The sequence below is a fragment of the Python bivittatus genome, unplaced genomic scaffold, assembly GCF_059951505.1.
Source record: "Python bivittatus isolate LINGU-HERP-01145 unplaced genomic scaffold, Pbiv_v1 ctg000310_np1212, whole genome shotgun sequence".
Lineage (NCBI taxonomy): Eukaryota > Metazoa > Chordata > Lepidosauria > Squamata > Pythonidae > Python > Python bivittatus.
The window spans coordinates 733067-759850 of record NW_028277054.1 but is presented as its reverse complement, the minus strand read 5'-3'; the positions used below and the strand labels follow the sequence as shown (position 1 = coordinate 759850).

The 26784-nt window shown below is 56.0% G+C and overlaps 3 protein-coding genes and 1 non-coding gene across 6 annotated transcripts in view; 2 read left to right on the top strand and 2 right to left on the bottom strand.

Annotated features, from left to right (window-relative positions):
• Positions 1-213: 213 nt before the first annotated feature.
• On the top strand, positions 214-7025 carry LOC148216091 (interferon lambda-2-like). The gene is made up of 6 exons (XM_088140198.1): positions 214-262; positions 2403-2545; positions 3201-3293; positions 4235-4378; positions 4487-4576; positions 5272-7025. Exons 1-6 carry the CDS (start codon positions 214-216, stop codon positions 5392-5394), a joined length of 642 nt encoding a protein of 213 aa, XP_087996324.1. The 3' UTR covers positions 5395-7025.
• Positions 7026-12846: 5821 nt separating this feature from the next.
• LOC112541867 (U4 spliceosomal RNA) lies at positions 12847-12987 on the bottom strand. Its single transcript, XR_003085815.2, has one exon. It is a non-coding gene; the product is annotated as a U4 spliceosomal RNA (small nuclear RNA).
• Positions 12988-14234: 1247 nt separating this feature from the next.
• On the top strand, positions 14235-15250 carry SYCN (syncollin). The gene has a single exon (XM_007438132.4). The coding sequence runs from the start codon at positions 14267-14269 to the stop codon at positions 14666-14668; it is 402 nt and encodes a 133-aa protein (XP_007438194.2). The 5' UTR covers positions 14235-14266; the 3' UTR covers positions 14669-15250.
• A 7267-nt stretch (positions 15251-22517) lies between these two features.
• Positions 22518-26784, bottom strand: part of PAK4 (p21 (RAC1) activated kinase 4) — a 42386-nt gene continuing 38119 nt past the window's right edge. For all 3 annotated transcript variants that reach the window (XM_088139667.1, XM_088139669.1, XM_088139668.1), the window contains 2 exons: positions 26589-26723; positions 22518-26021 (listed from right to left, as the gene is read on the bottom strand). In XM_088139667.1, the coding sequence (XP_087995793.1) occupies positions 25866-26021; positions 26589-26723 (291 nt within the window). In that variant the 3' untranslated portion in view covers positions 22518-25865. The remainder of the gene's footprint in view (positions 26022-26588; positions 26724-26784) is intronic.

The following is a 26784-nucleotide window of genomic DNA, read 5'->3' as shown; positions in this document are numbered from 1 at the left end:
GTACCCTCTGGAACAACACATTCCTGATTATTTCAGGCCCCTTTACAGCTAGAGGACAAAAAAGACAATTATTCTTCACTATAGGACTGCTTACACCCCAAAAAAAGACAGGATGGGAAGGGGGCAGTAATCTGCCTGGGACGTCAGCTTTACTCGGTCCCCCTCTGCAGAACTGAAACAGAACAACAGTGCAACGGGGTGGGGGGTTTCAAAATGGCCAAGCCCTGCGATTTGGATACCCTGCAGCAGTGTGGTCTCGGAGGTGCGCCGTTTCACGTGGCCACCCCTGCGTGGCACTTCACAGCTGCTCCTTCTTATGCCCTGGGTTTTAAGGCAGCGGAAGATAAATCAGAAACGGGCCAGAGGGAGGAAAGGAACCCAGAGCTTAGCGGAGGAGCAGTTCAGCTAAAGGAGCTGATTTGATTCGGTTTCGGGGGAGGCAGAGGAAGTCCTGCGGCTTCTTAATGATCCTCTTCAAAAAAAAAGCTGCCAGCAAAGAAAATGCGAAGCTCTTACCCCTCCCTGTCACAAAAGGGGCGTGAGGCACGGGAATGTTAAAAGGACGGAGAGAGAGTCGGACGCTTTGCACGGGAAGGGGTCAGCACTGGGAAGACAGTTGTGCAAGCCGGACACGGTAGATAGTGCACACTGTTGTAAACTTGCCAAGAGTGGTAAAAGAGAAAATGGGCTTTCTGTGGAGGGGTTTGGAGGCGGTGCTCAGCCCACCCCCCTGAGTAAACGCAGCTGGCCAGCCTCGCCTCCCCCCGCCCCGAGTCCCTAGCAAGGAGGCCCCAGGAAAAGCTTCCTGTCTGAGGGGATTCAACGGGGTCATGCTCAGAGCCCCTTGCAAGGTGATCCCCCGGCCAGGATCCGCCGCCCCGTCATCCAGCACCCCCCTGCCCCACAGCTCAAAGCAGGGATTCCCCACAACACCACCCTCCCTGCCTCCAAAAGGCCTCCAAGCTGCATTAAGGCCGGCAACAGTGCAAGACACGGGGCAGTTTCATGGGAGCAAAGCCCTCCTGCTCCCTTGACGCTAACTAGCCAAGATGAGGATTTTGTCTCTGCCGCAGTTCTGCAAACTAACCGTACGCTGTGACGTGACCCCAATGTCCCCCTCCTCTCTTTACGATTACACCACTTAGACATGCAAGCCCGCCCCCCCAGCAGAAGTCTTAATTACCAGCCCGGCGCAGAGAGATCGCTCTCCTAAATCAGCCAGGGAGCCTGCTCAGCCCAGCCCAGCCCAGCCCAGCCCAGCCCAGCCCAGCCCAGCCCTGCCCTGCCCTCGCCCCCCGGACAAAGCCAGGCTGTCCGGCTCAGCACCCAGCAGGGGCGCCGGGTGGCCTTGCAGGAAGACACCCAGCGGGCAAGCTTTCAGGAACTGCGAAACCGGAGAGAGAGCTGGACGGATGGCCTGGCCCCGTTCAGTCAGACAACACGTGGCTCCCAACTCAGGCGGAAGCTGCCGTGGCACGAGAGGGCACATCACGAGCTGCAATGTCTGGGCTGCATTCCCTGTTCAAAGACTGCCACAAAGGATGAGGAGGGTACCAGCGAAGCACAAGGATTTGGCAGCTAGGGTCAGATAAAATCCCCCGGCCTCTTTTTTTTTTTCCTTCATAGCCAGCCTCACAAACAACTTGGGGAGGGGGGACTTCCCCGGTTGCCTGTCCTTGTAGGTTTAGTACTGAAGGTAGACTACTGATGAACATGGAGGCTTCATTTTGGTGTTAGAACCAGCCCATGGAATTACATATATGTACGTAATCCTCGAAAAACATGAGGAATGACTGTAGTATTTTAAAGTAGGCATAGCCATCAAACAGAATTTGTACGAGCGCTGGCGACTTCCACGTACCGGTCTAATAGGAGGTAAACCGCCTGAAGGTTTTCTGCCCTTCTCTTCCTGTTCATTTAAAAAAAAGGTGTTACTCAGCACGCTGCAGTCCTAAAATGAGCAATGCACAGATACAGGCCCCACAGTCTCCCTTTCACTTTCAAGGACAACTCCATCGCTTTGCCTTCCCAACTTGGTGGCCTCCAGATGTGCTGGTCTTCAAGCCCCATCAGGCCCAGGAGAGGATGGACCACTTGCACATCTGGAGAACAGGGTAGGGATGGCTGTAAGTTGCGGCCCCGTCTGGCAGCCTCCCAGTCCAATGACTGGTGGCCAAGGATGATGGTTCTATGGTCTAGCACAGTGTTTCTCAACCTTGGCACCTTTCAGAGGGTTCAACTCCCAGAATTCCCCACCCAGCAAGGCTAAAAGCTGCCAAGGTTGAGAAACACTGGTCTAGCATATTGGGGCCACATCCTGCTAGAAAAGCTGTGCCAGAATGATGTCTTGCTCCGGAGAAGTTAGTTCCCTCCCCTCTAACAACCTCCTTTCTTTCGTTCAGGTCCCGGGAAGTGGATCCTGCCTCCTCTTGCACTTGTGATTCTCCTGGAAGCCCTCCAGGTCCACAGCCTGCCAGTCAGACCCTGCCGCCTCCCCCAAATACCCACCCATCGAGAGGCCTTTAGGAAACTCAGGAACCAATATGTAAGTGACCCGAATCTGGGCCCGCGGTCTAGGGCCGTCTCCTGGTGCCGTGGCTGGGGATGATGGAGGATTTCATGGGGGGGCTGGGTTGAGAAAGCACGGCCATCCGGAAGCTCTCGGGGGCTCTTTTGCAGACTGAGCGGTGGGGTGGAAGAGCTTTGAGCGACCCCCTCGGAGTCTTGGGGGGTGGAAGAAGGAAGTGCAGACAGACAGATGTTCATTTCTGGCTGTCCTTGAGGCAAGCTGGGAGAGCTGGTTTTTCAAAGGACTCCCCTGAAGAGGGGAGGATGCTGACTGCTGGAGGGGTTCAAGGCAAAAGAGCCCCAGCGGTTTACAATCAGTCTCTGAGGATCGCTGGAAAACCTGGCAGAGGTTCTGCAAACGCAGCCATCAGGACCCGTCATTCGGCGCCCTGAAGCCCCCGACCCGGCCTCAGGAGCGCTCCTGGAGCCCAGGAGCAGCCATGCCACCGGCTGGGCAACCCCCCCCCCCGACTGGGCAGCTCAGTGGGGTCAGGCAGAGGAGGCCTGCCAGGCCCCCCCCCAGGCTGGAAGCTTCCAGGGCAGTGCTGCAGCATTGACCGCCCTTCTTTCCAATGCTTTTGGACCCCTGCCCTAACGCTGCCTCCCCCCCCCCCCCGGTTTTCCAATTCCAGGAAGATGAAAGGATCAGAGGCACCGAGCCCTGGAAAAACTGCTCCCGCCTCCATCTCCAGTTCCCCCGAGGGAAAATGCACCGCTTGACAAATGTAAGCGACTCATGGCTGCCCAGAGACCAGCAAAGCTGGGGGGGGGGGGAAGGGGAGGGCAGCCCTGGGCACAGGGGTCAGAAGCGGAACCTTTGGCATTGGCACAGTCCAACCCCCAGCCCGGGAATTGGGGGTGGACGGCACAGCCTCTGTGGATCGCTTTGATCCGCGCCCCAGCGTAAAACTGAAGGTCTTTCTGCCTCCCAGTGACTTTTCATTTTATTATTTGGGCATGTTACGGCCTGCTGTTCTGCCCAGAGAACACAAAGGTGCCTAACATTAAAGGAACAAACATTGAAAAACCGGCTTTCAACACATACAATCTTTGTATTACCTCCTCAACCTAGAAAGGCTATCTGAAGAGGAAGGCAGGGAGTCCCTCCCAGAGCAGAAAGAGTGGGCACTGAGCAGGGCTGCCCACGGAGACCAACAGGTTGAAGGGGCAGCTGGAGGGAGGGGCTGCCCTAACAGGGCTGAGGCTGGGCACCATTTGGGTCATCTGGGGACAGCTGCCCTCTGGAAGAGGGTATTGGCCAAGGGTCCGCTCCAGGCACTCAGGTTTGGGATCTGGGCCCAGGGAATGGAGGCTGGCACTCAGGCCAAGTGGCAAGAGGCAGCGAGGACTGAAGCCCAGTGAGCCTGCGTGCCAGCAAGAAGCCCTCCGAGGCTAGGGCTTCAGGTGGCAGTATTAGCTGGAATGCCCGTTGGAGGAGAGTCACACCAGCCAGCCCCACTGCAGAGCTCTCGACCAGCCTGCCAGCGCCATGTTCAGGCCACTCTTCCCCGGCCACAAACCCTTGGTGGGTGTGAGAAGCAAATCTGGGAAAGGGGAGATACCTGCTCAGGCTGGCTCGGGAGTTTCTGTACCTGCTCCTGCTTTGCCCCCCAGGATATTCCCTTTGGAATATTCCAAACTAATAAAGGGACATCTTTTTTGGTAGAAATGGGAGAAGCTGGAAGCTTTGGAGGCGGAACTGGCCCTGGCTGTGCCCGTTCTGCTGAGCATCAGCGAGCCTGCTTTCTCCAGACACACCTCCCAGATTCTGGAGTTCTTAGTCCCGCTCAAGGATGACCTGGCCGTATGTGTAAGTACAGCCCTGCAGAGAGACCTCCTCCGCCTCCTCCTCCCCCCCCACACCCGGGATCCCGAGAGAAAGGCACCTTGTCAACCGACCCCCTTCCCTTTGGTTCAGGTGCGGCACAACCCTTCACACCACCAGAAGTCCAGCCTCCTCCAGTCGTTCAAGGAAGAGATCCAGAAGTTCAACAGCAGCAGCGTCCAGGTGAGCAAAGCCCCCCAGACACTGTCCCGAACGTCTTTGCTCAGGTGGGCAGACGGGGGAGCTCATGGCACAGATATTACAGACCCGCTTAAAAAAATGAAGTATCTTGACGGTCAGCTTGTTGTGTGGGCTAGCTACCAGCTTCCTGGACTCGGGGTGAATGTGTTAATTGATGTATTTGTGGGGGCCCTGTTGTATATATATGGTTTATTGTTTCAGTTGTTTTAGTCCAGGCTGCCTGTCTATGTGGGTTTAATTGTTTTTATTGTCTTCCGGATTTCGTAATGCAGGGTTTTTCAAACTTGGCCACTTTAAGATGGGTGGACTTCAACTCCCAGAATTCCCCAGCCAGCACAGCTGGCTGGGGAATTCTGGGAGATGAAGTCCACCCATCTTAAAGTGGCCAAGTTTGAAAAACAGTGGTCTAATGGAATGGGTGACTCCAACAAATTTAATCAATTAAATTGAATTTTGAAGACAGATGGTCACATTTACAGATTTGCTACACACAGACCCTCCATGCTTGAAGGCAGTTTACCTAAAATGGCCAGGAGCTGGGAACAAACACCACCGGTTTTTTTCCTGCTCAGCTTCCTGGCTGCCCCTCCGGGCCATCAGCCATTAGAGGCAGCACACGGAGCAGAAACGGCATTTGGGTCTCAAAGGCTTATATCCGCTCACTTCCTCCCTCCCAGCAATCGCCAAAGTGTCTGGAGGCGGCCGTCGGCCTCAACATCGTGCGCCTTCTGGAGGAGGACATCGGCCAGCTGAGGCACCACTTCCGCCGCCACCCCCATCACCAGCGTGCCTCCCACTGAGGCCAGACCCTGCAGACGCTGTTGCCCGCCGGCGGTGCCAGACCAAGACTCCCCAGATCAGAAGAGCAGCTGGAACCACCCCGACTCCTCCATAGAAGGCATTTCTGTACCACCAAGACGCCTCCAGAAGGACTGGGGGTCGGGGGGGCTGCAGACTGTTCTGTATTCCATCAGCTTTCCTCAAGACGGTGACTTCCAGATGCCCTGGGAATGATGGGCGCTATTCAGTAGTCCCGCACATCTGAAGGGCACCAGTTGAGGGAAGTTTTAACCTCAAAAGGATCCAGCGCATTGCTCTGGGCTCCCCATCAGGCCTTTCTGGGACTCCCCGTCTTATTTATGCCCTCCCGCTCCAAAGATCCGCGTCGAGCAAAATGCCGCATCTTTGCCAGCACTCAAGACTCGCATCCTTGCGCAGGACGCTCGCCAGGAACCTTTCACACATCCCAGAAGCCTATTGCACCATGTCTGCAATTCTCCTCTGGCAGGAGATGGAGTCACTCAAGTGCCTCATGAAAAATGGTGTGCTTGCAAAATTGTGATAGCACACTATTATAAAAGGGCTGCTATATTTATGTAATTTATTTTAATCTCCTTGGATCTGAAATTAACACATTCAGGAGGGAGGGAAGCAGGGGGAGACCCATTATTTAAAGTGGACGGTATTCATAAAAATGTTATTTATTCACACACCCCTGTCTGCCCAGAATGGTTATAATTTCAAAAGGGAATTGTAAGTGAGCTAACCCTCTTGCAGTGAACAAACAAGGCTGACCTCTGTCGGAAGCGCCAGCCATGTGAGCAGAATTATTTATTTTGGATAAATCAGCGGCTGAACTGGGTCTGGACTCAGGGTCAAAGTATTCCAGCGGAGCTTCTCGGAGGATCAGGCAAAGGGACAGCCGAGAAGCCCACTTAAATGAGAATTATATAGTTTTTTATATTTTTTTATTCGTAATTGTTTTTATGTATTTATTCTTTTTAATGGTTGTACGCCGCCCAGAGTCACTTTGTGTGAGATGGGTGGCTATAAATAAATAACAAATGGCTCTTGAGAGCCAGAATGGGGAACAGGGGCCAGGACCGAGCATTTGGTAAGAGACAGAAGCCTTCAGAAAGAGAACACTTTCCACTATCATGCAAAAATTGTAAAAAACGTTATAACGCTGTACTCCTAATTGTTTCGCAAGGCCAGTCCTAACAAGATACGGTGTAATAGACTTTCAGCTGTTAGACCAAAGAATATGACTCCATGTGACGGTTCAAACGATAATTGTATTTATTATTTGCTATCTTATAAACAGACATTTCAATACTATTTATTAAATTTTATACTGTGCCAACACAGCGAGCACCTACATTGTTGTTCTTTTATAACGTCCTAAAACCACAATCGGCCCTCGTCTCTGGGGGCTCAGAATCCCAGCAGGATCAGCCGGACCTCCAGAGCACGACCCGGGAACAATATCTGGCCGGCTTAACAAGCCCCAGCAGCCGGGCTCGCAGACCGGGCCAAAGCGGAGCGCGACCTTTTGTAACCGCAGCCGGCTAAGCCGAAACCAGACCCTGTTTGGGCTGCGTCCAGCGTGCAAACCAGGTGTGGAGCCAGCCCCGAAGCCCCCCAGGCTTAACTCTTGCTGGCCAGGCCCACGCCCCCCCAGATCGAGAACGCCTCCATTCTGCCACGAAAGACGGGTTCCGAGCAGCCCCCTCGGTCTGCCGCCTCGGCCGGGTTAGTACTGGAGCTCCCATCGGCCCCGCCCGAGCAGGCGGAGGGAAGAAACGGCAGCCCCATCTGGAAGGCCGGAGGTCCGGCCAGAGTTTCACACCCCAGACCCCTCGGCTCGGCAGGCAGGGTCGTGCCAGGCTAAAGCCCACCAGGGCGGTCTTGCTTACCAGGCCTTCAGCAGCCTGCCCGCCACTGGCAAGCGTCTCTCTGGCAGCAAACGCGGCACCACCGCTCTTGCCCAGGCTGCAGCAGGACTCGCAGCAGGTTCGGACGACTGCAGTCCCCGGGCCTGGCAAAAGAGGCACAACTGCAGTGCTGCATGACCCATCTCGGGCAGGCGCGGGCATTGTAAGGGGCACGTCCCCTGGACCTACACCAAGCATACAGGCGGTTGCTTGTCCCGAGGACGCTCAGGGAGAGAACTGAGGGACTAACCACCGCCCCCCTCCCAACTCAATCTAGCTTTCAAGGCCCCACTTCCTGGGTACCCGAACCTCGCCTTCCAGGCGGTCTGGCCAATCAGGGCCCACATCCTAAGACCGACCTCCTTCCTGTCTGCGGGAAGGAAGCAAGCAGGGTGTCTGTGGGGTGCGGTCAAAAGAGTCAAGATGGCAGACATGATGGTGCAATCAAAGTTCTGCCTTTTTTTATGTGCCACATACACACACAAAAAACCCAGGCAGAGCTTTGATTACACAGGCACAGCCACCACCTTGACTTTTTTGACCACACCCTCCGGACACCTCTCCTTCCTTCTGCAGCACCTTGAGCGCCTGCTTTCAATCCTGCCCACGGCGTCACCGGCTTTCAGCCCTGCGTCCCTCTAGGGATCTCCTGGCAAAGGACCCTCCTTCTGCCCAACAAGCCAAGAGATTCTTCCGCCACGGGCACGGCATTAATTACCTAGTTTCATTTCTGTCCAAACAGCTGCAAATCCTGCCTGCACATAAAGGCTGCCGAGAATTATTTTAACTTAATGTCAGCATTAATCACCCAGGAGCTAACGATGCATTGATGGGATTAGTAATTTCACTCCCCCCACACACATATGTAATTCAATTAAACACCGTCACTTTTTTCTTCTTTTGTTCATTTAAATAAATTAAGTCTTTCCCATCTGCTGCCAAAATACTAAGGGTTGGGCCAAAAGGAGAGAGGGGGGAAGGGGAAAATAAGGCTGAAGATTTCTGCGGCCCCTCTTGGGAGTGGGGGATCCCTGTCCTTGCCACAGTGAGACCCACGCAAACAGCATCAGACCCACCCAAAGAGAAGCGCAAAATATGACTGATAGTGATGAAGGCCCTGCAAACTTTGCGAGGCAAAGCAAAGATGGAAAACGGGTCTGGAGGCAGGCAACGAAGAAGTGCCCCTGAGCACTGGCGATGGACAGGTTTCCCTTCCTTTCCAAATGCTTGCCTACAGAAGACCTTGGCTGACCACCCCTGCAGCCAGGGACTTGGCCTCGAGGGTCCAGGTCGCCCTGGTCCTCAGCAGAAAGAACTATCTTTAACTACACATCCAGAGAGCAATATACCAATCACTGGTTGAAAGGTCCAAGGCTTTAACGGTGAACTTGAAAGCAAACAGATTTACAACATCTGTGAAATACAGCCTTTTAATATGCCCTATCCACAGCTGGGTTTAATCTCCAGCTTTCCTTCAGTCTCCCAAGAAATTTGTCTGTTTTGCTCTACACTTGGAGACCGGCCCAAGGAAGCGCTGGATTTCCTATTTTCAAAAAATGTATGAATCTGCCATTTCTCCCCCCAGCACCCCTAGACCGAACCTCTGCAGAATATCTTGGAAAGGGTCAGCGCTGGAGGCTATTCCTGGGCACGACTCTGCCCCCTCCCCTGGCTACGCATTTCAACTCCCCACATTCTCAGCACGAGTCGTGTTATGGGAAGCATTTTGGAAGCTGAGGTCAACACCTCTGGGGGATCCAGCTGGCCTAGGGGAAGGGGCAACCAGTCAGCTTGGATCCACCAGAACAGTGTGAAGTGTGACCGCCGAGCTCCATCAAAGTGGCTGGGCGCTTGGGCCCAGGTGTTTGGCTGATGCCTGCTCTGACTCAGAGGCATCAAAGGCCAAGGGCCGCAGTCCAGCCGGTGGTCAACCTCAGCAAGCAACGAGCCCCTGTGGCTGACCCAGCCAGCCGCCAGCGGGAGGAGTCAGGGACGAGGGGCAGAGTACCCAGTCAAAGGTACTCTGGAGCTTTGGGGAGCCAGGCAGAGGCACGCTGCTCTGCACCTCAAGAAGCACAGGCACAAATGCCTGTAATCCAGCCACCCCTGCATCTGGCCTGCTTAAGCATAGCTGGTTTCCTTTTGGGAAACAACTCACCGGCCTCGGATCCACGTTCCTGCACCCTGCTTCCCGCTCTGCCTTCTGAATCTCAGCTCTGACTCGGACCAGGCCATTAACCTCCTCGGTCTGCGGGCTCCTGGGCTGCCATAGACGGCGTCCGTATCTCCGCACCATGCTCCGTTTGGGCTCTCAACTGAACTCCAGCCCCCAGGCAAGCCCTCTTCCTACAAGAGGTGCCAGTGCAGCCTGGCAGCTTTGCTGTTAAAGAAGAGCCTTGTTCAGCCGTGGCACTAAGCCACAATGTGGTTTGCTTGATTGGGATCAGCAACTCCTGGAGGGGAAGCAGTTAGGACGGGAAAATTCTCCATCCACCAGCCGGTCTCCAATCTGAAGATCTATTGCAAGGAGGAGAGAAAGCATTGCAGGCACAGGGATCAAACCTTCTTTCGAGACCCCTCTTTGCGTTCTCCCCTGGGCTTTAAAAATTAACCCCCCTACTTTTGTGCAAACGGAAGTAAGCCCCACCGTATTCAGCAGAAGCTACTCCTGAGAAAGAAAGGGGTGCACGCTGCCTGCTATCCGATGGTCTGTCTTAGCACATGCTTTAAAACATGTTTCCCGTGTGGTAGACTGCCTTTTAAAAATAGCACTTCTGTCACATCAGACAAAAATCCGCATTATGGGCTTTGCACTCAGATTTATTGCCAAAAAAAAAAAAAAGCTGAAAGACAAACCAAAGGCAAGATTCTGCCTTTCTGTGTGGTTCCATGACCTGGCTGCAGTTCCTGCCAGTTCGTTCCCTGGCGCAGAGACTGCCCTTAGAGCCAATTTGGCCGGGGGGGGCGGGGGGGGCGGCATATCCTGTTGAAATACATGATTCGGTTTTGATGGGTCTACCTGCCATTTGAAAGTTGCTGAGGCTCGGCAGCAGAGCCGGGCAGCAGGGCTCCGAGAGTCGTGCTGCTGCCGTGGCGTTAGGGAAGGCTGAGCCCAATCTTTGCATCCAGTCCAGGTGTTCCACAGCTCCCCTGCCTCTTCCCTTTCAGTGTCACCGGAGCTGAGAAATGAAAGTGCCAAAGGCGCCTCTGAGATTAAACGATAGGTAGAGAAATAGGCTACCCCAACTTTTCTCAGCCTTGGCCACTTTAGGATGGGTGGACTTCACCTCCCAGAATTCCCCAGCCAGCAATGCTGGCTGGGGAATTCTGGGAGGTGAAGTCCATACCTGTTAAAGTCGCCAAAGTTGAGAAACGCTGGGCTCTCCTATCCGCCTGCTATTTCCCTGGAGGGGTTGCTCTAATTTTGGCTTAACTCAAGGAAGTTGCTATCACGATATTTCTCCCTCTCTCTCTCTCTCTCTCGCAAGCTGGTCCCCAACTCCTTAGACTTTAGAGCAGGGTGAGAAACGTTTGTAACAAACAGCAGCAAGCGGCTCGTAGAGCGCATATCCGACGACCCCTTCCTTCTTCTTTTTTCCTCGCTGCAACACTCCTCATCGTGGCTCAAGGCAAAAACAGTAGTAAAACATCAAGGCACAATTTAACCAGAACAAAAACAGTCGAAAGGGGTGGACACAATTCTGCATCGTGAGCCAGCCCTTGGGAGGGGGAAAAACGTTCTGCAAAGTGCCCAGCGTTAACAAAACGTTAAAAAAACCTTTAAAGCCTTCTCCAGCGCTCCTCCGGGCTGCTTCCATTTTTTGCAGTCCTAACAAAGCTGTCGGGTTTCTCTGCTCCAGGCACTGAAGGTAATTTGTGACTCCACCTTACTTGCAGAAGCCAGAAACCTACTTAGCAGCAGCTCTCAACAGAACAACTGAAGCTTGTCATAAAAACATAAAACTATTAGGTAGGAAATATGAAATGGGTGCATAAATTACCTTCTTCCATGCTCAGAGGCAGAGGCAGCCACCTCCGTAATGCCAAAGCACAGCCAGCCACGTGGGGCACCTTTTCTTTGCCCACTGCCCCCCAACTGTGCCAACCGCAAAGCACACCTGCTGCTCCTTTCTATTCCCCTTCTCTTCACTCTTTAGCCCAGAATGATGGCTCAGACGGGCTTGGTGATTAGAGGAGAGAATTAGAGGCGGTCAAAGCCCCCACAGCGGAAGGTCCGATGCTTCCTAAGCAAAACCGGCCTCCAGAAGCAGGCAGGCGTTCTGCCTGTCGGCGGGCTGGAGAGTAAAAGGGAAGGCAGTCAGTTGAGGTGCAAGGGAGAGACCAGCCTGACCATTTATGGAGCCCGTGACCAGATGGACCCTTCTTCCGGGCCCTCCGTTAAAAGCCTGCAGTCTAACATGTGCCAGTGTGCAGGTAGCTCCATCAGGAAATGGCGGCTGAGGGACAGACCGCCGGAAGCCAGCCGGCCGGCCTGCCACCTCCACCGTGCTGCCTTAACAATCTCGTCTGAGTACCCCCCACTGAGTCCCTTACGCTTACTCCCAGGTAGGTCAGTGCATGGGTGCACTTAAAGCTAACTCAGTTAAGTGATTCTGGGAAAAGGCTCCAGAAAAACGCAGCAAGCCATTTGTCACTGAATCACGGAAGGTTAAAAATTAAATAATAATTCAAGAGCTGATTGGAATGGCCGGTGCAGGTTTTGCCTCAGAAGAAGCCCCCTCCCCACACGTGGAGGAGACGCTCTTTCCAGAGGTGCCTAAAAGCCCAAAATAAAAATGCTCCTTCCCTCCAGATGGGCAGGGCAGATGCCAAGGCGAGCAGACTTCATCGATGTGTTCATTCAAAAGTCCTTGCCAGGGGTTCTGCCTACTGAGCAAAGAGAGCCGCAAAAGGTCCCCGGGGCTTCCCCCGAGTCGGGTCCTGCAAAGAGCAGCTGCGCAGTCAACGGTGTAACAAACCAGCCTGCAAAAGGGCGGGGGGGGGCTGTTAAGACAAAGCAGCCGGTCTGCAGCTCCCCCACGTTTCTTGGGGGGCGAGGCTGGCAGCCCTACTGCAACGCCCCCTTGGGATGAGAAGCGAACCGCTCGCCCTCCGGGATGCACCCGGCGTTCCCGGCTCTGGTGGGGCAGCTGCGGCCGCAGCCAGGCAGCCCTCCCGGCGGGGCCTCGGCCCCTTCGGACGCGGCCCGCGGCTGCTCTTCCTCCGAAGGCCCAGAAAACTACCCGCCGCGGGGGACCCTGCTGCCCTCCCCAACGCCCCGCTTCTTGGAGGGACGCCGCCCCCCCGTCTCCGCAGAGAAGATTCCAGTGAAGAAGGCCGGGATTGGCAGTTCTTGAGGTCAGCCGCGGGGCCCCGAGAGAAGGCCGCTTCTCGGAGTCCAGCTAACCGGGCCCGAGAGCTCGCAGGCAGCGAACGCTGTCGCCGGACCGGGCACCGCCCTCGGGGACCCAGGTTCCAGGGTAGCGGCACAGACGCCGACTCCCGCTCTCCTCTACTTTTGGTAACAGCCACAGTCAGTCTCCGTAGAGACCGTCAAAAATTGCCATTGCCGACTATATTTCAAGTCGTCAAGGCGGGGTATTGGGAAAAGTTTTCAATTAGCAATAATCGCGCCTCGGATAAACCTCATTGGCTACGATACTGCCACTGCGCAAAGCTGGCAGGGAGCGCGGCCGGCCCGGGCGCCCTCCTGCCAGACGCCTTCTCACGTGAGAGTGAGCCCGCCCAGCGGCGAGCGGGAGCTCCGGCAGACGCGCCACGCCTGCTTTCCGCGATGCGCGTCTCCCGCTTGGGCGACGCTTCTGGGAAAAATTACCCGCTTTTCCCCGGGTATTTTCCCGAAGCCGGTGGCCGCAAAGGATTCTGGGCGCCGCATGTATATTAAGAGAGGCGCGGGCGGGAGGCACGGCGCAAAAGAGAGGTGGAGCAAGCGCCGCTGCGATCTCGGCGAAGCAGAGCACGTAAACCAATCCCGAGGAGGAGAGGCGTGGCGAGGGGAGCTCGCCCCGCCCTTCCGCGGTTCGGCCGGCCGCTGCCGCCTCTCGCTTCGCTGACTCTCGGTGGCGAAGCGACCCGTTTCCCCCGCGGCCGGGCGCTGCTTCCGACGTTCAGAGTTTGCACGCCCCGTCCCGGCTCCCTTCGGCGCCGCCCGCGGCTGGGCGCCCGGCCCCGGCCCCGCCCCGAGTCAGCTTCCCTGCCGGGCCGGGGGCGCGGGGCGAGCAGCCCTTCGCGGCCGGAGCCGGCCCTCCCGGGGCGACCTGGGAGAGCAGCGGCGGAGAGGTGGGGGGCGAGCCCGCCCCGCCCCGCCGACCCGGGGCAGCCCGAGCGGCCTCGTCCCGCCGCGGGAGGCGCCCCGAGGGCTGGGGGGTTGCGGCGACAGCCCCCATCCGCCCCGGAGCGTCAGCACGTGCTCGGAAAGGGCGGGGGCGCTGGCGGCGGGGGCGAAACCCTCTGCCCGGGAAAGCCGCAGCTGGGCCTGGGAGAGGGCGCAGGTGAGAACGGGGAGGGCTGCTCCAGCTGGAAAGATAAGGCGGGCGCCCGGTGCTGCCGTCCCCAGCTGGGCAGGGAGAGGCGGCGACTCGCCTCCCTCCGCCGCGCGGGCAAGGCTCCAGCTGCGCGGGGAAGCCTTGAGAGCCCCCGCGAGGGAGGCGGCGGCGCCGCCCTGGAGATCGATTCCGCCCGTCAGCAGGGCAGATGAAGGGGCGCAGGGCAGACCTGCGAAGTTGGCACCGGAGTCTGCCCTGGCCCTGGCATATCTCCGGAGCCGCCAAGGCCGCCTTCGAAAGCGCATCCCAGCTGGCCCGTTCCCCCCTGCGACCTTGGAGCCCAGCCCATGTTCCATGGGCTGACCTTGCGCCCGCCATGCCTGCAGGAGGGCAGCTCTATAAAGCCACCCTCTTGCCCGGGACTGCACACACTCTTCCCAGCTGCTGCCGAGATGAAGGCCCTACTCAGCCTCCTCCTCCTCCTCCAGCTGCTCTTTGCCATGAGCCAGGCCCAGTGCCCGGCCCCTGCGGACCTGAAGAACCCCAACGGCACCAGGATCTGCTCCCAGATGTATACCGACGACAGCCCCTACTATGACCTGTGCTGCGCGGGGAGCGTTCTGGTGGTGCCAGCTGGGGAAGACCAGCCCTACATGCCCACAGCTTTCAACAACAAGATCTCCTCACTGGTGGTGGCAACGCGCTGCGAGCTCACTGTTTGGTACAAGAAGGGTAAAACTGGCAGCACGCGAAAATTTAAAACGGGGGCCTATCCTCGGCTCCAAGAATACAAAAGAGGGCTCTTTGGTAACTGGAACGACGCCATCTCCGCTTACTACTGCAAGTGCACCTGAATTGGCCAAGCTGGCGCGGAAGGAGCCGAGAAGGGAGCTGCCACCACCCTGCCCGCCCTTGCCAAGGTGACCCCCGGAGCCCCCAGTGTCTGAAGGTCCGATGCAAATGTGCGGACACCGCCTTCCCAGAATCTCCTCTCCTGCCCACGTCTCATAACAGCAGCAGAGCAAAACCGAAGATCTCGGCGTCCCGATGAAAGGGAGACCTGGAATCCGCTCTGCAGCAGGCAAGAATTGGCAGGTTCCCCCTGTGAACTGGAGCATCAAGATAAGGCAGAAAAACAAGAAGGAGGCGTGGATTAGTGTCCAGCTCCCCCTGTTAACAGCGGCGGCAAATGTATTTGATCGGCCAAGGACCTTCTTCTCCACTTCGAGCACGGTCAGGTTTGTCACCTTGTGTGGAAGATTTGTTCCCGCGGATGCCTTAAGATCTTTCACGCAGCGCTTTGTTCTCCTCTCCTCCAACTTCAAAGGCATTTCCCTCCCCAAGAGCCACTTGGAGCAGATGGCCCTTCCGTCTCAGCCCAGCCTTTATTGTCGTGCCTTGCCATTGGAAACATAATTAAAAGCATGGAAACGTGACTCTCAAAATGTGTCTCGTGTTTTTGCAGCTCAAGGTCAGCAAATGTTGGGGCAGTTTTTAGTTTTACTTCTTGTAGGCACCACTGAATCGGAAAGAGCTTTCAGCAGCCCATGAGCAGGACGCAGTTGTCCCCCCCAAGAAACAGGGTTCAGTCGCCCCTTTCTCCAAATTTGGCAGAACAGTGTGGGGAGGGGTGGAAGGCTGTACAGACCTGAGTGTAGGTGGGATTCCTCCGCTCTGAAGACCTCAGGCAGGCAGACCCTCTGGCCCCCTCCCTCTTTGCTCCGTGACTACAGACAGCTCAACCAAAGTGGGGTACCAAAGACAGTTTCCGTTGCAGTGGCTGCAGCTACCCCTCCTTCAAGACACTGAGCACTGAAATACCCCCCTTGCTGGCATCGTAAAAAGCACTAAATTTGGAGCAGGGGGTTCCAGATTGCAGCTCTAAGCCCACTTACTAGAAACCAAGTGTTTTGGACACAGCGGCTGGTTCCAACAATATGCCAAACGCAAGTTATTAAATCGGCTGCTGTTTTTATATCACAATGCTACAGCCAAGCATGTTAAGTTGTGGCTTAAGGGGGTGAGCCTGTTGCTACCGTAGCCGGAACCACGAACCACATGGCCCCGTTCAGTCTAACTGGGCAGTTAACGGAGATGCGGCCGGTGTAAAGGCCTCGGTGATGCTGGGTCTGCCTAGTGGATCTGATGGAACCGAGCCCTGAACCCGCCTCTGCTGGAACACGAGGCAGAGGGCCTTTCAAATATAACAAAAATGTGAATAAAACCTTCCTTTGCCTCCACTTTTAATCAGCATGAAGGAGACTGATCCCTGCCCCCCACCAGACTCAGAAGGTTTAAGGTGGCCCAGCCCCTTGGGTTCCCCTCCAGCCAAGGCCCCCCTCCCTCAGCCTCGCAATCACCCACCTGGAGCCGCTGCTGCCTGCTGCTCTTCCGCTGCCAGCCTTGCGAGGTAGTCCAGACAAGAAGCACACCCAGTTGAACCAGCTCTCCTTTACTGAAGGTTACATTAACAGAATCTGGCAAGCCTCAAGTCCATCTCCCTGCCCCACCCAGGCCCCTTTACAGCCCGAGAAACTAGGGAGGGTCCTTCTGAGATGTTTGCCAGGGCCCCATTCCTTCTGGGGTCTCCTCTGCCTCTTAGCTGACTGTTCCCCAGGTTGTGGTTCTTCCCAACATCTCCCAAGGTCATTCCTACGTACCATTACATCTGCAGAGGACCCAGCTGGCATCACAGTCTTCTGCAGGAAGCAGCTGTGGCACAGCGGGGAAGGCTCGGAAGGGACCCTTGAGCGCTCTTCCGCTATGAGATTTCCTCTGGCCACGGGCGAGCGGTGCACTGCTCCTCCTAGGCAGCCCTCTGAATCTGGCACTCAGAACAGGCAGGAAGTGGGGCTGGATGCCAGTCAGTCAGACAGGCAGGCTGGCCCTTGTTCCCAGCAGCCGGGCATGAAGCCCATTTGCTATTCTCAGACCTGACGGGCAGAAAGCGGCCAGCAACCACTAACCAGAGGGCCCGGCCCGCTCGGGCTTCAGGGCAAAAGGCTTCTCCAGATGCCGCTGCCTCAGCAAATCTGCCTTTGCCGCCTCGTCTTCTGGCAACGCCAAGCCAGCTCAATTTTCTCACTGAGGAGTTGCTGCTTTCTAGTGGCACCCAGGAAAATTCACCCAAGGAGTCACTTTCCTGCTGGACCGCTCTGACCCGGATTATCTGAAAAAGCAGGTGTGTCTGTATGTGAATCACACACACGGACCGAGTGTCTGAGTATGCACAAATCCACATGCCAAGTTTGGTGAGGTTTGTGGGTGAGCATTTGGGTGACTTAGCTTGTTGTGCAAACCAGCTGCTTTGGTCCTTGACGTTTCACATCTTACACAAACCCAGAAAAGGGGCTGATGCCATGACAGCTTCCAGGACATCTTACCATGGTTAACTGATTTACTCTATTAACCTGACTTTCTGGATTTCACCACGCATTGAACCATGTGCTAACTACCAGGCTGGGTCTGTGCAATGCGGCAGGCTAAGATGTGGTTGGTTCGTGGCCCAGGATGCCACGGACTGCTTGATGCTTGAAGGATGTGCTCTGTTTCCAAGGCAAAGAGGGAAACGCCTCCACCCTTCCCAGGCCCTGGGGCAATGCCAGGCAGATATCGGTCCCTTGCCTCGTCCAGTGAGCCAGCGCCCTAAAGAAGCAGAAGGAGATGTCCTCACAGGTCTTTGGGGGGAAAGCACGCCTCCTCATAGCTCACTTCCCTGCAGGTGAAGCAAATCTTCTGTCCACTGAATCAGGTTCAGCACTAATTTGCCCATTTTTGGAAATGCCTGCAGGCAGAAAGAGAGCAAGACAAGGGTAGATCCGAAGACAGAGTACTCCCGAGAGTGTACAGAGTACTTTTCTTCTAGGGAAAAAAAATCCCCAAAACAACAAAGCTTTTGAGGGCAAGCTATCTCTGTGAACATTTCACCTCAAGCAGTTAAGCAGCGACGATAAGAGTAGGCCTAACGAAGCATCCAAGAGCCCTTCTTTCTTAGGGAGAGGACGGCTTCTCCAAATGCCCGCAGACATAGAGCCAGACGTCCCAAGGAACCCCCTTTGCCCTCCAGCGATCATGACCAACACATCTCAGCGCCTCGAGGTTGCTGGGGGCACCGAGGAACAGGGTGGAGCTGGGTCGGAAATGCTCCCCCTCCAGTGCAAATGCAAGCAAAGAAGGTAGGGGGCAAAGGTGGGCTAGTCACATCGTAGGTGCCATGACATAATCGTGCAAGTGGCATCATGATGTGCGTGGCAACGTGCTGGATATCAGATGTCAGTTCAGATGTTGACCCCAATGCGGCTTAGCTTGAGCCAGGGTTCGGACTGGGGGGTCTGCAGGGCACGGTCAAAAAGGTCAGAATGGCAACTGCAGCAGTGCAAATGAAGCTTAACCTGCTTTTGTGTGCCCTGGCTCGGCCCTTGTGCTGATGACTGCCGAGCCGTAAAGCATGAGGCAGCGAGAAAGGCAGAAGCGGATCCTGGGCTATCGAGGGTCGCTCTCCTGCCAGTGGCCCCCAGTCTGAAACAAGTGGGGGGGGGGAGCTCCCAATGACCCGCTGGCGAAACTGGGAGGCTACACAATAGCAGGAAGGGTGGGACTGTTTCATATTGCATTCCCACTTCCGTGAGAGGAAGCCCCTCTGAATTCAGTTGGAGTTACTTTGCGTAGAAAACTGCCGAGGACATTCGCTCTCAAAGAAAGCAGGATTAGAGCAAGTGCCACTTTCTCCTTGTCCCAATGGAAATTAGCAAAAAAGCGCCACATTAATTAGTAGTGACAGGGGAGGCCTAGGAGAAATGGAATGACTTTGCAAACATGTAAGGATTATGATTGCCAATTAATTAGGCAAATTACAGAGCTCCTCCTCCACCCCCAAGCTCACAGGACCAACAAGAGCTGCACCGACAAAGTGCCTGGAGCGGGTCTCTACACCCTGGGGGAATTGCATCCTGGCAGGCACATTTAAGGAGCCTGGGAAATCCACTCTGCCCTGGATGGTGCCTTTGCACCATGACTAGCACAAAGATGCTTAATAAAAGGTATTTAGTTCAGAAGAACTCACACAGAGGATTTTTCAAACACAAACAAGTTGAACCAGGCCCAAGACAAATGCAGATCATCCCTTAAAGTTCAGGAAAGGCATGTTCACAAACACAGAAATACATGCAGATGTATACACAGAATCAGATTTATTACAACTGTATTCTTGCAGCCAAGGAGTGAGAGATGCCTGGGGGATTTTCCATCTCTTGCACCAAAGAACTTGGCCATCCCATGATATTGGATGACTTGTCCCTCCAAGAGCAGTGGGGGCTCTGGGGGGAATGCCCTTAGCTGCTCTGCTTGGGCAGCCAGATGTGTGGGGCAAAGCCAAGGGGGTGGCCTCCAGAGTCACAGCAGGGCAGGATAAACTTCTTTCCCTTCTGCCCTTCTTGACATCCTGGAGTCCGTGGGGTTCTCTGAGCTTGGCTGTTTTCTTGCAGACGTTTTGTTACGCGGCTAGCCTAGCCGGGTAGCAAAACATCTGCAAGAAAGCAACCGAGGACTCCACAGTTCAACCCCGAGCTACACGTATTCGCTTCTATTGGCTTCTTGACATCTTCCCACCCTGGGCCTCCACCCTCCGGGGAAGATGGGCCTCCACGGTAATGCTCAGCCTCACAGTATCCTCTGCTTAAAGAAACCATGGCTTTTCCAGATGTTACTCTCTGGATCACACGGGGCAGAAGGTGACGTCCAAACCAGAGGGAGGCAGCCCGGCCCTCTAAAGTTCCCCGTAGCATCCAGCGTGCAAGCAGGAAAACGCCTCCCCGGCTCAGCCTCAGTTGGGGGAAGGGAGGGATCTCCCCAGGGCTGGAACTGATGCCACCCAAGAGCTCCAGTGAAAGCCTTTCTCCCTGGGAAGAAGCTCCCGCTGACCGTCCCTCAGGCAGAGAGCCTGGCGGCCGCCTGCCCGTCCCCCTGAGGGGGAGCGCGGCGGCGCCCCTGGCCGCCAGGGGCCCAGCCCCGGAGAGCCGCCGGGGGCCTCCTGGCAATGGGGGCCAGCCCAACCCTGGGCCAGGACAGGAGCAGGGTTAGGCGCAGGCCAGGCCCAGGGAAGGCAGACAGGAGCGTTTGCCCACCGTGCTCCTGCCACATCAGGTCTTGAATCCCAATGCCCATCGCACCCGCCTGCCTCTGAATGCCCGTGTTGGAAGCGCGGTCCTGGGCACAGACGGGCAGCGATCAAGACCCCGGGGGCTGCAGAGCGGCTCCGTTGCACCAGGAGGAGGGCAATTGGCTTGGGTAGACGGCGGCGTTTAGGCAACCGATCCTTACGTTCATTGATCAGGGAGAGTCGGAAGTCCTTTCAATAGGGGGCTGTACAAGTACATACAGCAGGCGCCTGAACGAGGCAGCAGAGCCCCCTTCATTTTAAAAAGAAGTTGGTTTTTTCCTTCATAAATACCTTACACTTATTTAGAGGAAGCCCGGGCATTTATTATCAGGACCATTTATTACCCCTTTATCCACGAGCTCAAGGGGGCACCCCCTCCTCCCCACAACAGCGAGGTCGCTGGCCAAGAGAGGGAAGCCGGGTGCTGTCCAGCGCCCGCCCACAACACTACGTAAGGAGTGTGCTTTTGGGCCCGCGGCGGCTTCACGGCCCGGCCTCTCGGGTGTCGAGGAGCGGCTGCTCGGCCGTCGGGGTCCGGGGCGTTTGCAAGGGACGCTCCGCGAGCTCCCGGTCCTCCGTGCCCGCTGTGCCCGGGGTGGCTCCACAAAGGGGGGCCCCTCCTGGCGAGCCGCCCTTCCCCGGGGGCACGGGATCCCGAAGCTGCCACCGCAGCCGCGCAGGGGAATCCCGGGTGCAGAGCCCCGGGGCCCGTTCGAGGGCGGCACCCGCATCCCGCGGGCACGGAGATGCGGAGGGCGCCTGGGCTGACCCACAGCCCTTTGGGCAGGGTGTGAGCGGGAGGGCCCCCTCCAGGATCCCGAAGGGCCTCGGCGCCGCAGACGCGCCTCGCCTGCTAACTCCAAGGTCCGACAGGCTGGCACCCTTCTTCCAATGGGTGGCTCCGCCCCTGCGGGAGGGGCCACGCCAAGTCCCTCCCGGGAGCACCGCCGCAGCAGCCCCCACCGGCTCTGCTGGAGTTGGGCGCTTTGGTGTGGCGCCCGCGGCCCCGCTGCTCCTTTCGGGGCTGCCACTAAAGGCGGACTTGCCTGGGGTTAACCACGTCATGGTTTACTGTTCAGCTGGTTTCAGAGATCATGTGGGGATTGACATTAAACAAACCTCACAGGTTGGCACCGCGTTCACGCTCTATCTTTATTGCAGTGCCTTGCGGGCAGAGGAGGGACACTGGCTGGAGAACGGCGTACCTGCCGCCGGACTGCGTGCTTGGCAAGAATACAGAGCCCCCAGCCGAACCACGGTTCACTCAAGCCGCTTTTCCCAACAATTCCAGGGGTCATTAGGCAGGTTCAGAGAACCCAAAACTCACCCAAGAGGAACAGCTGCCCCTGCCTTTCAGGTTAGCTGGTCTGTGATGGCCCCTTAGAGGCGGGCCAGGGAGGCCCACTCAGTTCCATCTTGCAGCTTAACGTGGGGACAACAGGGAGAACCAGGGAGGTGGCTCTGAGAGGAAAGGCAGGCTACAAAGGTGGTGAAAATGCCAGAGGCTGCGTTTGCACATGTCAGGATTTTCATTCTCATGGGAAAGGATTCATCCCATTATCTTTACAACAATAACAAATAATATTTTGGCTACAGAGATCATGTGAAAAACAGCTGTTATTGTGTGTTGTGTATTGTGCTATTTACTGCCACCTATTGGCGTGTGTTTGCTAGTTACCCAGTGGGGGTGGCACAGAGCTATAATACGAGGAGAGGAAAATGTGCAGCCTCTCAGAGTAGTTGTTAGTTGTTTTAGTGTTAGCCACTCTGTAGGTTTTATGGGCTGCGTAGTTGTAACAAATTACCAAGTAGCGTACCTCTTCTCTAAGAGTTTGTAGCTAGAGATTTTGTTAAGCTTGTGTTGCTAATAAGTCTTGGATGCTACAATATAATGAGAAGATGTGTTTTTCTTTATATTTTGTATGATATTTGCATTTTATGGAGTTTTTGCATTTTTATCAATAAACACCAGTTAGTATATATTTTCTGACTGGATTTCTTTGGGAAACAAGAAATGGACATTGCATTGTGTTTGCTGTCATGGCTAATGTTTTCCTGGAGTTTTTGCTGCGCTCTGCACAAACAGGAGTGTTTGTGCTTATCACTCTGCACGACACAACACGCTCATCGGGGCGCTCCGCGGTCTCAGTATACAGTGAGGACCCAGCCCTGGTCTCCTCAGCTTCCGGAGATGTTAAATCAGAAGATGGCTTGTTTGGGCAGAGCAAGGGGTGGTCAAGAAGCCCGCCCCGCCTGAAGATGGCCTCCATCAAATGTTCTTCTGCTCATGCACATTCTGTAGATGCAGAAGTTTAAAATCACGGAAGTGATTCCCTCTAGGAAGAGCTGGACCGCGATTCTGCTGTTTCTGTAGCTTATTTCTTAGTGGGCCAGGAAGATTAAAAGGGGGGAATTAAACGTAAAAGAAACAGCATACTGTACTTCTTTAACTATAAAAGGTTACTGTTGGCCATCTCACCCGAACTCAACGCTATATTTGAAACACACACACACACACACACACAAAACCAGCTCACAACCAGTACTTTGACACAAACTTTGACTCTTTATACAAGACAATTCATGGCTAAACTGTTACTAGAATTAATCACAGCAGTTTGTCTGAAGCAATTTTTAAAAAATCATCTCAACATGAAATGCTGTTGAGTTACCAAAGATAACAAAAACAGGAAAAAACCAATATAAATAACTTCTTAAAAAAAAAGGTAACAAAACCCCACAAAATGAATCAGTAGTCATTCTTGTAGAGGGGGAAAACAACTCTGGATGAGGCCTCCAGTTATAAAATTCTTCAAGCGACCAGGAGGCGGGGAGGGAGAAAGGCATCTGTGGCCAGGTCCTCCAGGCCTGCAGTTAAAATTCCAGTCCTTTATTTCAGAAATCTGGGAAAATGTAGTGTTGGGTTAGGGAAGTGGTGAGGAAGCCAGAAGAGGTGGAAGATGGCCACCCCAGAAACCGCACCTCCCTGACGTGGCAGCTTCATCTGAGATTTTAAGTCTTTTTCCCTGCAGGAAAAGTTAAATATTCTTGCATACTTGAGGTGCTAGTGTGTTAAAAAAAAGTCTGTACATAAAAAACGGATTCCTGAAGTAAAGGCAGCAACCGGCTATCCAAAATGGGGAAGGGGAGCGATCGGCGCGCAGGCGGAGCGGCCGAGCACCCTCTGGACCGCTGGGCACGCGTGAAATGCCGGAAGAGGAGAGGCTTGGGAGGCTGGCGAGGCCGACGCCTCTGGGAACGAAGCCTGCGCCCAGAGATGGTGTGACCCGGCTGGGCTGTCGTTAAGTCAGGAATGCTAGCACCGAAGACCTTGCTCAGCGAACGCCCCTGTGGGGCGGATCGGAGCAACCCTGCAGGATCAGCCCAGGCTGGGCTTCCCGCGGAGGACGAAGGGGAGAGAGACCTCAGTGAGTCCCCCGAGAGGAAGGGGGCCAGGCAGGCAGGTGCTTGCTAGGGCACCCCAGCCCACGGGCCTAGAGAAGCCTTTCCAAACCCACCAGCTGGCTCTGGAGGTCCACTGGCACGGCTGGAGAAGAGGAACACCCACACATACACAACTGGCAGTATCTTTGGGGCAGGCTGCTCCTTTCTTGAAAAGGAGGCAGGCATCACGCTGAACCCACTTGGTAAACGGAGTCCCTGAAGGTGGCAAGAGGGAGGCCCCGGAAACGCTGGAGGCTTTTTTGTAGGGGCAGAGGAAAAGCTGTGCCTGCAGGAAGAAATACTCGCAATCTGAGCCCGAGGGAGGCTGCGTCTTCCACCCCTCCTCAAAGATAACACAGCAAAGATTATGCATAATATACACCCACGAGAATCTAAATCCAGGCAGGTAGAAAACCCCAAGCACCTGCAGAGAAGTACAACCCTTCCCCTAATATTTTCTGCATGCAGAGAAGCTCACACTGTACAACATGCAAGGAACAGTTATCGTCAGAGGAGCAGCGGTGCCCTTCCTTTGGCACCCTTCCCAAAGACAGTGGCACCCCTCTCCCCCCCCCAAACAGCCAGGCAAAACCCCCGGGGCTTCAGGTGCTCGGAGGGCCTCGAGAAGCCTTTGCTTCTCTGCCCTGGTGCCCACGATGGAAGCGCCCCTTCACTCGGTCAGGCCCAGAGCTGGCGCCTCAGGCCCCTTTGTCCTCCCTGTGCCAGGCCCCTCTGCCCCTCCTGCCTGAGAGCAGCGCCACCTGCTGAGGGCCAAGGAGACAAGGGCCATTTTGCTGCTGCACCCCCCAAACCGTTCTTTTCAGGGCCCGGCTCTGGGACAAAGGGACAGGAACCTCCTCCTCCTCCTCCTCCTCTCCCAGCAGGGCAAGGGAAGCGACCGAGCGTCCCACCGCCGGACACGGCTCACCTGGAGGCCCACTGCTCGCCCACCCGCCCTTTCCACCTTCCAGCCCTACAGCGGGAAGTAGCAGCTGAGAGTCCTTGCGAAGGCAGGCCACGCCTCACATTTTTAGATCAAGACTGGGATGACTCCCACTCCCACTCCCACGTAATTCCCCTGCCACAAGCCGTTTCTGCCACGCGGGGAGGGGGACGGCACGAAGCACAAGAGCAGCCAAGCAGATTCACGCGGGGCAGCACAAGAGGCCGTCCAGGCCTGAGGGACACCCTCTCGGGCCCGGTAAGGGGCGCTGCAGGGTTGCAGGAGAGGCAGCCAGCAGCCGGGCTCTTTGGGGGAGAGAAACGGGGCAACGGGGCAGGATCACAACCAGCCTTCTGGGATCAGGGGCATCGCTGGCTGCAGTTCCTACCCGATTAGCAACAGGCCCATTTTGCTCCTGGACAAAACGCGGGGCACAATCTCTGCCTGCCCAGGCCGACACCTCTTGCCCAAGCTCCCTCGCACGCTACGGGGGAACCCCAGGGACAGGGCTTGCTGTGAGGCCACGGCCCTTTCCTGCCACCTCCCCCCTCCAAGGTAAAAGCGCGCCTCACCCCGGGATGCGCTTCCTCTGCCGCAGCCGCAGGAATGCCATTCGGCAGCACTAGGTGCCTGCAGTCACCCCGCCGAGCCTGAGGAAGTCCTCGGTCTCCGTGACAAGCCGAGCTCTGCAAGCGACCGCCCATCTGGACGGAGGATCCCGCGCTGTACCTGGCAGCTCAGAATGAGCAGGAGCCCCAGATTCTCATGTCCAGCCACTGAGGTTCTCTAGGGCGAGTTTTCCCTACCTGAGATTCAGGATCCATCTTCACTGCGAGAAAAAGCAACATCGGGAGCAAGCGAGTTTTCTGCACCCGATGATCCGCCTCTCCCTGGGGAAGGGGCGCCTGCCATGTGGCTCCGCTGCTCCCTCCTGTCTGCAGCAGCGGAGACCGTGGGTGCTTAGGAGTTCCTGCCCGGAAGGGCCCCCTCCCCTCTCCCCCAGGGTGCCTTTGGCCAACGCCCCACCTTCTCTGTGCTTAGCTGAGAGGGAAGAAAACATTTCTGCTATGCCAGACCGCTGCCCGCTCCCCAACCGGAACATCGCTGCCCAGGATTTAGGATACAAACAATGAAAGGGCAATAGAAATGTTGCCACCTTTTAACCCCCCTAGCCCCAGCCCCAGCCCCAGCCCCAGCCTCAGCCCCACTTCACTTCAGTAGTACAATGTGGTGATGCAGAAAGGTCTGCTGGAGATGCGTCTGCTGCGTCCATTTGGGGGGCTGCGTCATCGGTTGATCAAGAGGAGTCCTTAAAGAAGGGTCCCAGCTGCTTGCTGAACTCCTCTTGCCCACACCAATGGGGGGGGAACTCCCCCCACGGAGCAGGGCTTGGAGGGGTCCCAGAACCCCATCCTCACTGGCAGGTCTCCAGCTGCTTCATGGGACTGGCTGGGGATGATGGACCTTTCCCGACCCTGTTCTCTCTTCAGTAAGGAGTCCGGCTCTTTCATCTCATCCGGTTCTGCCTCATCAGGGGCACGATGCAGGACGGGGGGCCGGCTTTGCCTACGAAGGGATGCTTCAAGAGCTCGTTGGCCGTGGCTCTTTGGGCTGGGTCTCGGACCAGCAAGCGGTCAAGGAACCCCTTCAAGGAAGGAGAGACCTGCCAAGGAAGAAAGAGCAGAGCGACATGAGCCCCGGCTGGAAGGAGGAAGAGAGCAAGAGGCAGCCAGCCAGGTGAGGCTCCTGGGGGCGAGGAGCAGCCTGAAGGAAGCCCCCCGAGACACTAGATGGACCCAACCTTTCTGCCCGTCCTGGGCCAAAGGAACTCCTGATCCTGGTGGTCTCGTACCAGGCCCTGACCCAGAAGCCAACTGGCCGGTGAATCTAACATCGTTTCACAAACGACATTGACAGGACCCCCTTTTCCTGCCACCCAGCAGAAGGGCTACAGCCCAGCCCCAAGAGCTGGGAGAGGCAGGTACGATCAGACCCGTTACCCTTCTCATGATGATGGATGGAAATTAAGTCACAGCCACTGGCATGAACAGCTGGCACCAGAAGTTACACTTGGATAATGCGTGATGCACCCAAGCAAAAAATGGCTGGACACGGCAATCCTAGGGTGGGCCTGGAACCCCACAGAAGCCGCCCTGGGCAGCTTCCACGGCGGACCTTTGTACCCGCTCTCTCCCAGCTGGGAGAAGCAGAGAGCAGGGAGGGGCATTACCTTGTGCACGTTTTTAAGTTTAGGGGGCAGGTTGTCTCGGATCATCTTCATGGCCTTCAGAGGGGGCTCATTGAAATAAGGGGGCTCCCCATCAACCATCTCTATCACCATCACGCCAAGGGACCAGATGTCCACCTGAGGCAGAAGAAGGGGGATCAGGAGGAGCGCCTGTGCAAGGAGCGCCTGGCAGCTGAGC

Coding starts and splice junctions, on each gene's coding strand:
- LOC148216091 (XM_088140198.1), top strand. CDS start 214: ATGGCCAAGCCCTGCGATTTGGATACCCTGCAGCAGTGTGGTCTCGGA. Junction 263..2,402: donor GCAGCAGTGTGGTCTCGGAG/GTGCGCCGTTTC, acceptor TCTTTCGTTCAG/GTCCCGGGAAGTGGATCCTG. Junction 4,577..5,271: donor TCAACAGCAGCAGCGTCCAG/GTGAGCAAAGCC, acceptor CCTCCCTCCCAG/CAATCGCCAAAGTGTCTGGA.
- SYCN (XM_007438132.4), top strand. CDS start 14,267: ATGAAGGCCCTACTCAGCCTCCTCCTCCTCCTCCAGCTGCTCTTTGCC.